At 38.7% G+C, this 11,408-nt stretch overlaps 1 protein-coding gene across 3 annotated transcripts in view; it reads right to left on the reverse strand.

The window, feature by feature from the left end:
* Nucleotides 1–1,064: 1,064 nt before the first annotated feature.
* The window catches only part of RLIM (ring finger protein, LIM domain interacting), a 27,807-nt gene continuing 17,463 nt past the window's right edge, over nt 1,065–11,408 (reverse strand). For 2 of the 3 annotated variants that reach the window (XM_069063107.1, XM_069063106.1), the window contains 3 exons: nt 4,875–5,067; nt 3,501–3,584; nt 1,065–2,899 (listed from right to left, as the gene is read on the reverse strand). In XM_069063107.1, the coding sequence (XP_068919208.1) occupies nt 1,260–2,899; nt 3,501–3,584; nt 4,875–5,043 (1,893 nt within the window). In that variant the 5' untranslated portion in view covers nt 5,044–5,067 and the 3' untranslated portion in view covers nt 1,065–1,259. The remainder of the gene's footprint in view (nt 2,900–3,500; nt 3,585–4,874; nt 5,068–11,408) is intronic. The other variant, XM_069063108.1, reaches the window with a different exon arrangement.

The raw sequence follows: 11,408 nt of genomic DNA on the forward strand, positions 1-11,408 counted from the left end.
TTAAAAAACAAAACCAAACCAAAAACTCAATCAAAATCGCTGAAAATTCAACACAGCACCTTTACCTAGTCAAAAAGAATAAATGGCATCAAGCCTGTGTTGACCAACCTCTTTGTGTGAAACTGGCACATTGCAATGACTACACCTAACCAAGTGCAAGTAAAGCTCTTCAGAGCTTTCTTTCCTATGAACCCCCTTCTACCCAAACCTACCCATCTCCTTTCTGCTGGCATTCCTGAAGCTTGAAATATCATCATAGCTAAAATGCTCTTTATTGGTCTTTGAATGCAATTACAGGACTAAGTTCTGAACTTTGCCCTGCTCATTTCAGGTTACTGTAGTTGTTTATCTAAAGGAATAATTCTAGATAAGCTGTTCTTGACAATCATATATGTAACAGATACAGCTTTGTATCATTGTGTGTGTTTCTACAGATACTGACCCTCATTTGAAAAGTCATCTTTTTACATTTAAGCATAGTGCTTTTTAAAATTGTCAATGAATACAACACTGTACTGGAAAGAGTATTGAGCCTCTACAAAAAAAGCCTTACATTTTTAAGCCCCCCACCCCCCCACAGTGATTTTTATTTAAACAAGCATAGGCATTTTTATTATTTCCACAACAAGATAAATATCCCAATTAAACTATCATAGCTCACTCTACAGTGTGTGCCAGTGATTGGCTTAGGAGACAGCTATACAATTAGAAGACCCTACCTTTAGTGTTATTTACACTGACATGCCCATCTAATCTGTAATTATAACAAATTATATTATTGATTTAGGTGAATTTAAACTAATGGCTGGAGATGGTAGAGCTTGAATGTTAAAAAAAAAATTTACATGAAATCTAATTCCAACCTGGGTTTCCTTTTCACACGGCTCTCTCCTGGATGAGACAGGGCTAGATCTTTCAAGATGAAAATGAAACTGAGAGGAACCATCACTAAGACATATCTTTTAAAATAATTAAGAGAAACAAAAAAATACTTATGATAAAATTATGTTCAATAAAACAGTTACGTATTGATAATCAAAGTCAGATTTCCGGGCCCTAAAATGTTGCTGTTTAAAGTAACTGGCTTTTATTTCACATAGGAGTTGGGAAAGGGGTGAACATTTTATTGGAAGCAAAGATGCACTCCAGGATATTACACTTAACACCACTCAAAAAGTGGCCATAAAGCAAGTGACATCTATTTTCAGGTTTTGCCCATCAACTCTCAACAGCCAGATAGCTCCAAGTCCAGATCTCAACTAGACGATACTCTCTCTGTTTCCAGAGGTTAAGACTGCTCTCCGACAAATGGGACAAGTGGAATTTTCTGATAACCAGCGGTCGATGCAGTGAACGTGGTATTCGTGAGAACAAGGAAGTTTTCGAAGCTTGTTGCCTTCGGTGTACTCAGTAATACAAACGCTACAGGTTTTCAATGCATCACTCTCACCAAAATTGCGCATGGCCAGGTTGTCGATCTGTTCTTTGGTGAGTCCTCTTGGCTGGTCATCATCTTCCTCGTTTAAGAGGAAAAACTGAGCTAGACTAAGGAAAGGCAAAGAACCGCTTTCTTCAAATGTGACCGAACTCCTATCTCTATTTCTACCTTCCCGTCTAACACCAGATGAGCTTCCTTCGCTGCTACCATCATATAATTCAGAGTTAGTTTCTAAACTTTCCATGCTAGAGCTGCTACTGCTACTGCTGCTGGCACCTCCGCCAGCACTAGTACTAGCAGTAATACCACCTCCACTACCGCTACTACCCAATCCTGCATTCTGAAGTTCTGGGTCTTCCAGACTTGGACTTAGGGATGGACCACTGGGGTCCGTATCACTATCACTATACATGAAGTAGCTTAATTCACCAAAACCAGTCATTATCTGCCTTAACATTGTCTGAATCGCAACTGAAGTAGTCTCACTTAATCCTGTATTTAAGATTCTACGGATGGGAATTCTGATAGTGCTGACATAAGTTCTTACTCCTGCTCTCTCTGAACGTGAAAATGTGCGCCTGAACCCTCCACGTTCACTTTCATAAGTGACCGTGTTGTTTGTTGACTGAGATCTCGACCGAGTTCGACTAGCTATGCTGTCTCTCTGTCTATATTCCCCTGGACGAACTCTTCTCACTTGAAGATCAAGGACTATAGTTGGAGGTCTCTGTCCTGGAGCTAGCGATTCATTACTCCCACTGGATTCTGAAGAACCTGACGCCTGAGGGATGTTTCTCATGTCAGAAGCTGAAAATGAAATGGCATTTTCATTTGACAGTTCAGTTCCCATCATATGTTGTCTCAATGTCACATGCTGCCTAGTTCTAGAGCTCCCCTCTGACTCACTTCCCACAGAATGCTCGAAAGTTTGAGATGTGACGTTGTGATGGCCTCTTCGGGGAAGTTCAGTTACTGAGATCAAAGGTGACCTACTTCTGTCGGTCCTCGCTCGGATCCTTCGTTGCTCTGGACTCCTGCTTCTTGCCCTTCTCTGACCTCTGGGAAGAGACACTTCTTCAGTTAATTCCTCAAGGGCGTTCCTTTCAGGTCCGTGCTGTCTGATAAATGGCGACTCGGCTCTTGGAGTTTCGATGTCACTTGGGCTATTATTTTCTATATCTTCTCCAATGGAAGGTTCTACAGATGAGTCATTTTCATTCTCTGAATTCGGGGTCCCATTACGGTTCACGTTGATTTCCAAACTGAATCTGAAATCGCCACTGTTTGGATTAGTCCTGCTCACTGCTCTCCATGACTGATTTCCTCTCTGTCCACTTCTTGTTGTATTTCCAGTCTGTCGGACTGAATTAAGCCAGTCTATGATGGAATCGCTGTTAGACACATCATCTGATGATTCTATAAGGAAAAAAAAAAAGAAAAAAAAAGAAAGAAAAATAGGAACTACAAAAATTAGGACTACCAAAAAAAAAATCATCGGTTCTTAACTTTTCTAAGACTCCAAAACAACAAAATGAGAACTTCAAAGATTCAAAGTAGACTTCACATTGATGAAATAATACTGCAAGTGCTTATAAAGGACACAGTACTGATTTACATGCATAGTATTAGCACCTAACCTGAGCACAGTACACAAGGGGACGAGCTCAGGAACAAAAATGGGCTAGTGGCTGCACAGGCCAGATCTTCCCTTCTGAGGCCCTACCTCCCACTGGCAGGGAAACACAATAAAAGCTGAGGATGCAGAAGCCAGAATATTTTTATCTGCTTGAGAGGAAGTTACTGTTGTGTGGAAAGGAACTAGTAAGCAATGGGAAAATTCAGTGTATTTGGGGAAATCAAGAAAAAAAAAGTTCTCATTTAAATGATCTAGATCTTATTCTATCCCAACAGAACACTGACCAGGCCACTAAAAATAGCACAGCAAATACCTCACTTGTCTGAGAATTCAGATTCATTTGCCCCCATTTATGCATAATTCATAGTCCCTAGTCAATACCTAAGTAGTCCCCCCTTTTCTTAATCTCCCCCAAATATTATATACCTCTATTCTCATCATTGTTTTGTTGTGGGGGACCTTCTTTAATTTGATGAAGTCTTCTCAATAATTCTTCTTCAGTAATCTCACCTGAAAACAGTTTGAAAATGTTGCTCAATTACAGAGGAAAAAGAAGCAATGAATGCTAACCCTAAAAGGGATGAGATTGAGGTTAGTAACCTTAAAATCATTTTGGAGGGGGGAAGGGACAGAGAATAAAGAAAGCACACTACACTTCATTCTTTTGGTTCTAGAAGGCATCCAGAGTCCATCATTAAGATGCAAATACCCCAAAGAACAAAGTCATAGGCAGACCATGAATCAGTTAATAATAAATACCATAGCAGAGAGGCACCTGGACAGAAGGGCCTGGGCACATCAGGAAAAGACAGAAGGGACCAAAGCCAAATTTCACCAACTTTGCAATTTTGCCTTGGAACTCACCATTTCAGCCTTACCTCTTATTCCACAAACTTGTTTCATGTGCCACCTTCAGTATGTGCCTTAAGGTGTCAATTCCTAGTCTAGACTTTGCTCATAAACTGTTTGCTTAACCTGTCACTCATTGCTCTATAGCTAAGGCCCAAACTTAAGTAAGGACTATGCTTACTTCACCCTCCCCATGTTCACAGAAGTGGGTATGCATATTAGAAACAGCATTATCAATTTGTGCATATCTGTACTATATTCACAGACTTACTAAGGGAGACACTCTAAAGAGATTTAAGTCCATCTCAAGAAGCAACGTTTCACGTGAACCACAGCACTCTGGGATCTGTAGTGCCCAAATTCAATGTCCATGTTACTACTACCCTCCAAAAAACAGGATGATAGTTAAGCACCATTCATTGACTGTCAGTAAATGGTAATAAAATAAAATAATAAAATAGCTGTGAATAAGATCAGATAACACAAAGCAATGGTTAGTCAACTCAAGAATCATCCTATTATATGCGTATAAACCAGAGGTGCGGACCCTGGGGCCTGGAGACCACATATGGCCCTCTAGGTCCTCAAGTGCAGCCCTCTGACTGAATTCAAACTGCACAAGTCTGTTCAGCCAAAGAGCTTCACCTGAGGACCCAGAGGGCTACATGTGGCCTCGAGGTCACAGGTTCCCCATCCAGAAATAAGTTCTTGGGCAAGTCATTTAAACTCTCTGGGCCACAGCTTCCATATCTGTAAAATAAGGGGAGGACTAGACAAGATGATTTGAAGTCCCTTCCAGAGCTAAACCTGGAAGAGCAGCACCAAATTATTGTAATCATCCAAATACAGCAATACAATGGTTAAAGAAACTATCTGACTGAAAAATCAAATTAAACTATTTTAAAGTCAATAATTTCTACATGTAAATCCTCCAAGTTACATAGAACATACCTGGGGTACCTAGCAAATTGTTATCCCTCATAAGCCTATAATCTTCTTCACTCAGATTATTTACAAAGTGGTAGAAGGCTTCTTCCCGATCCAATCGATCCAGTTGTCTCCTACGTTGTGCTTCAGACTGATCGATGCTTCCTTTATCATTAGAATCTGAGCTTTCCATTGTGATGAATGAATGGAAAATTATCTAAGAGAAAGAGGGAGGAAAAGAGATTGCTCATCTTGAAAACAGCATACAGATCAACCTAAAAATATTCACTATCCTCTTCCTACCATTGACATTGCCAGAATTTATCAGATAGTGAATATACTCTATATGACTTAGAAAGCTGCCTCAAGATTTTATGGTAAGAAGTTTGTTAACAAAGTTTTAAGTATACAGCTAGCTATCTAACAGCTAACCCTTGAGAAGTACAGGTATACACTTCTGAGTAAGTATTCAGAAAATATAGATGCTTGCCAGGAAAATTCATTAACTGTACAAACTTAAAGAAATAACTTGCCAGGTTTGTATGTGGTCAGCTAGCAATCTTCCATGCTAATGAAAGTGTACATTTTATGGAATCTAAAAACTGTGAATGATTCAAAAATCAATTTTATTTGGTTTATGCTCTCCTCCACCTTCTCTCAATTATATTTGGATTAAGCCAACATTAAAATTAGCCTGCATTCCACAAGCAGCCAACAATGGAAGGGAGGGGGCGAAGGAGGGGGCAGGGAAGTATTTCAAATCTGCAACAGGCACGGAATTAAAAGCTCTTTTACTACAAGGTTTCCTTTAATTTACCAAAGATGCTGGGAAAAGTTCTGTGAGGTTTTTTTTTTTTTTGACAAAAAATTTGGAATATAGAAGGAATTTGGAAAATAGGAGGAAAAAAATGCATCTCTTGTATACATGTGAACATGGAAGAAGTGTGCAAGTATCAAGATCACATGGCAACAGTCACTACTAGAGATAAAAAAAAACTTCCCTTTACCAAAAAGAAAAAAACCCCAAACTAGCAAGAAGCATTTTCTTGGAAGTACTTGACTTTCAGTTGACTCAAAGGGCACCTGGGTCCAGGCTTAAGTTCCTGGAGCTCTTTCCAGTTCTTCCTAGTCTGTACTTGGAACTATTCTGTCATCTTAGGAAAAAAAAATCAAATAAAAATCACGAAGCTTTTGAAGACTGGACAGGGAAATGGTAGAAACAAACTTTTTTTTAACAACTCTTGGAAAGAGTCAAGTTTCCCAACATAGTTAACAGAAAGATTCATCTACTTTGGTAAAATGGTTACAAAAATGACTATCATATTTTAGGCTTATATAAAACTAAGATACTCTGAGATGACCTCAAAAAGAAAACTTAAACTTGAAGGTAACTTACAAGATCCCATAGTGCAAAATTTTAAAAACAATGGGAAACTCACATTTTTTCCATTAAGCCCAAGCACCTCATCACATGCAACTAGAAACTGATTCCATACTTGGAAGGAGCTAAGGGAGTATTTTTTGAATCCCAATGACTTAACTCTAAAAATTAGGAGCCTACAAATCCATATATGCTTTATGGATCTGAAAAAAAACAACCCTCTAAACTTTTGACCATACAATTATGAACAATCCTAATTAAAAAGAAAACAGCAAGGCATCTATGGAAAACCAAAGCTTCTTAAAAAACAGGTGTTCAGAAGGGACACATAGACAAGTGAGAATCCAAGAGCAGTCTGAAGAGTAACAAGAAGGCTAAAAGTCAGGATCTGCTGAGTTTGCAAAAAGAAATGTCCAAGATATCAAGAAAGGTTCAGCTACTGTGCTGCCTATTTCTCCAGCAAGGAGTATTGAGTTTTAAAATGAAAAGTAGGGGGCAAAAATGATTACGAGGGAATTGGAAACCAAGCGGTTCCTTTGGACATTGGCTCCAAGCTCAGTGTTCTTTCAAGCTGTTCCACACTGCTTCCTTACATTACAGGTCTTGGAAAAACACTAACAAAATTCATCAAGAGTAAAGAGGCCAAGAATCTCAAGAGAAAGAAGGGGGCTGAGCAGTACCAAATCTAGAACTATGCTGAAAAGCAGTAATCATGAAAACTATTTGGAAATGGTTCAAAATAGAAAAACTGATTGATGGAATAGAGTAGGTACACAACATACAGAAACAAACAACCATGGTAGCAGTGTTTGATAAACTCAAAGACCCTGACTACTGAGGAAAGAACTCACATTTGTAAACTGAAGATCAGAAAGCAGCCTTGTAGAAATTAGGTTTAGTGATAGTGATGAAAGTAAAAAAGGAAAAGAAAGGTAAAAGTGTCACTGAAACATTTCAAAAATGCACAGAACAAAAGGAAGTTCAGAGGGAGACAAAGACAAGTAGGACAACTTTGAAATTAACATGATGAATTTATGATACACTTGAAAATTCACAGTTTCATATGCAGTCCTCTTTTGCTATTCTTTCTATATGTAAATTTTTATGTCTGTTATGTTTGTCAAGTTCAGAATAATAAAAAAATTAAAAGAATTTGAAGGAACTGAACACAGGGAAAGTCAAGTAACCTCACACACAAAATCCCGGTGATAACATAAGGACAGGAAATAATTTGTTACCAATGGGGGAAACAGCCCGGATTTGTTTCAGAAAAGATCAAAACGAGGCATCTAGGTGGTGAAGTGAATACAGCACTGGTCCTGGAGTCAGGAGGACCTGAGTTCAAATCTGACCTCAGACACTTAACACAAAAACTAGCCGTGTGATCTTGGGCAAGTCACTTAACCCCAATTGCCCCTCCCCCCAAAAAAACCCAACAAAACAAAACAGAAAAGATAAAAATTAGTACAAAATCAGAAGAATAAAAATGAGAAAAAGATACTGTATAATTAAAACAACCCCTATCTGACCTACTTAAGGAAATTATTGGTAATAAAATATAAGCTATGAATGGAAGGATTTAGACACTGATTACAGTAACTTCCCTATAGCAGTGTAACCAATATAAATCAATTACCATAAAAAGGAAACCAAAAGAGTCTAAAAAATACCCCAGAGCTTGGGGGCTCACTTTGAGAAGTGTTCTGTGATTTGATCAGATGAGACTCTGGGAAGCCGTTGTTGAGAGCCCCCCAGCTTTGAAAAACCCAGATGTTGATTTGGCATGGATGTAATGGTTGGACAGTTTGGAAACATGTCTACTTGATCAGTTTCTCTGTCTTGATAATTCTGTCTGTATACTCTGAAGTTCGAGGTGCTGACCTTTTTCCCATGAACTAGGTAAATGATACATATTTGACTGATTAAAGTAAGTCTGTTAACCCCCCAAAAAAAATACCCCAGCTGGCAACACATGCCTTACTTTGTGCCAAGTGGAAAGATATGACAAAAACCACACCATTTTAGAACATACACTGGTCTGTATTATTTTACAGAGAAGAATGGCAGAAGATAAGGAGTATTGCTTTAAAGACAAAAAGGCAATGGAGGTTAAAACAAATTTTTAAAAAATTAGGCAAAAGATTTCACCTTAAAGTCATCCCAAGAGCATTTAAGGATGAAAATGGTGGGATAACAAATAGAAGAATGGAAAAGAACTGGCGAATATTATCACAAAAAAATCGTGTCATCACTATTAAGAACAGTGGGGCCAACTCACTGGTCTCTTAACATCAGTCCTTTCCTGTAAGTGCTTATAGAGGAAGAAGCAGCACTAAAGCAAACAGACAGGAACAGCGGCTAAAGATAACACAAATGTGAGCACACTCAGGGACTGATTCACTGGGTAGCTAAAAGAAGGAAAAATATTAAAGGCATGAAAAAATCCTGGACCTTAGTTTTGTTGGTTTTTTTTTTTTGTTTGTTTTTTTGAAAGGGGGAGGGCAGGGCAATTGGGGTGAAGTGACTTGCCCAAGGTCACATGGCTAGTAAGTGTTAAGTGGCTGAGGCTGAATTTGAACTCATGTCCTCCTGACTCCAGGGCTGGTACTCTATTCACTGCACCACCTAGCCTCCCCTAACCTTAGTTTTTTTTTAAAGAATAACCAAGAGACTATCAACAATTACCTAGCTACAGGCCAACTTTCCCATTTAAAAATTTTGTTTTGGTAATAATCTATATATGCATTGAAGGCATCCTTGATGAGAGTATTAGAAAGGAACAGGCAGGCTTTCTCAAGCAATATTCCACAGCAGACATCTTGATCATCACACAACTAAGAGATATGCATAAGACAAGATCCCAATAGGCCTTCTGATGACTAACAAAAGGTGTCTCCTATGCATATATATCAAAACCAAGCAAAATTCCTTGAAAATGACAATGACAGAGACAATAACTGTTTAATGAGGCACATATATCAGGCAATGAATAAAACAAGGAAATTTCTGCTCCCTAAAGCTGTTCACCACCTTCACAGAATGCCACCAGAATCCAAGCTCTAAAAAGTGAGCTCCTCTAGATCCTTCTGTTTAGGGATGACATAATATTGGCTGATTGTAACAGAAGTTTGCAGAGCCTCCTCAATGAACTCATAATCCCTCAAAAGATGTGAGTCTAATCAGCTCCTCTCCTCTCAAAAAAAAATTAAAAGGATTAAGGATGCAAGATGTCTACCACTACTAGATCTGTACCCCAAAGAGATCAAAGGAAAGGGAAAAGGACTTAGATGTACCAAAATATTTCTAGCAGCTCTTTTTGTGGTGCCTAAGAACTGGAAATTGAGGGGATGCCCATCAATAAGGGAATGGTTGAACAAGTTGTGGTATACGATTGTGATGGAATACTATTGTGCTATAAGAAATAACAAGCAGGATGGTTTCAGAAAAAAACTGATTAAAATTTACATGAACTGATGCAAAGTGAAGCAAGCAGAACCAGGCAAACACTATACACAGTAATAGTAATACTGTAACAATGATCAACTGTGAATGACTTATCTACCCTGATCAAGACGATGATCTAAGAGAATTCCAAAGGACCCATTATGAAAAATGCTATCTATCGCCAAAGAGAACCAATGAACTCTGAGTGCAGACTAAAGCAGATTTTCTTTCACTTTCTTTCTGCTTCTTGCTTTTTATTTTTTTACAACATGACTAATATGGAAATGTTTTGCATGACTTCACTTGTATAACTGATATCATCTTGCTTGCCTTCTCAATGGGTGGGAGAGGGATGGGAGGGAGAGAGAGAATTTAGAACTCAAAATTAAAAAAAAAAAGAATGTTAAAAATAAAGTGTTAAAAAAAAAGAGTACACATTTCCCATATTATGAGACATACAGAGCATACCCACCAATCTGTCTATCTATCTATATCTTCAACAGGCACATAAAAGGGACAATGGAGAGTTAGGTTCAAAATCAATGAGGATGAGAGCCAGCTGGATTATTGCCTATGGGAACCTGCAAATCCCCTTAATGATCCTGAACTTTTTCTGTGAAACAAGGTTTCATCTTTTTCATACAAATATTCTACCAGTGATTGTGTTTAGCTGTGAATCAAGTCCCAAAATAATTAAAAATGAGGCTCACTCAAGGCAATGGAAGGTATAAGCAGGCTGTAAGACATAAATGAAGAACAAAGGGATATTCAGACTCTTGATATGACCATCCCTACTAACTGTTCTACACCCATGATTGAGAACTCAGATTCTTTTCATCTGACCACAACATCCTATCCTTCAACTCTTACCTCCTTCTTCTGAAACCGATTCTCTATCCCCATAGGAATAGAAGAATAAAAGCATCGTCAGGGAGCAGTAAAAACCCAAGTGAATGACATTAATTTGTAGTGGGTCTAAGTGGCATGATCACAGGACTGTTCAGTGACATTCAGCAGTATGTGAGTAGGAGATGAGAAGACAGATGGTGAGGGTAACCTAGGATTAGGATTTTCCAAGGCATGACTGGTGACCAGATAAAGTGGCAATAGAATCAAGTTTAGAAGATGGTGTATGTTTGAATTAGTCAACTACAGGGTTAAAACTGAAGTGAAGGAAGTGAGATCAGAATAGAGGCAGCTAGATATAGGAGATAGAGCATAGGACTTGAAGTCAGGAAGACCTGAGCGCATATGCTGCCTCTGACACTTGCTCGCTAAGTGGTCCTGGGCAAGTCACTTAATCTCTGTTTGCTTCAGTTTAGGGGTCATAATAATAGCAACTACCTCTTAGGGTTGTTGTGAGGATAAAAAGAGGTAATATTTGTAAACTGCTTTGCAAACCTTAAAGTACTATCAAAATGTTAGCTATTATGATTGAAACACCCAACACATACGACGACAAAGTTATAAAAGACATTCCTTTACAGTCATTGATTGACACTGTTCCACCTTAGTGTTTCCCATCTTTCCACTGTACTTACTCCTCTTCAGAAAGCTTCCAAATGACAAAACTCTTAAACATGTAATTGAGAGAACCAAAAACTTCGGGGGGGGGGGGGGGGGCGAGGGGGGAGCCACAGATGCCAAAAACCACCCACGTGTATAGCTTTTTATGTTTAATACAATCTGTGTGGTGTGGTAGGGAGTGATGGGGGAGCGCAAGAGCCAATGGG

The sequence above is a fragment of the Petaurus breviceps genome, unplaced genomic scaffold (genome assembly GCF_028583685.1).
Source record: "Petaurus breviceps papuanus isolate PSGF00001 unplaced genomic scaffold, PetGlider_PUasm1.0 90535, whole genome shotgun sequence".
NCBI lineage: Eukaryota > Metazoa > Chordata > Mammalia > Diprotodontia > Petauridae > Petaurus > Petaurus breviceps.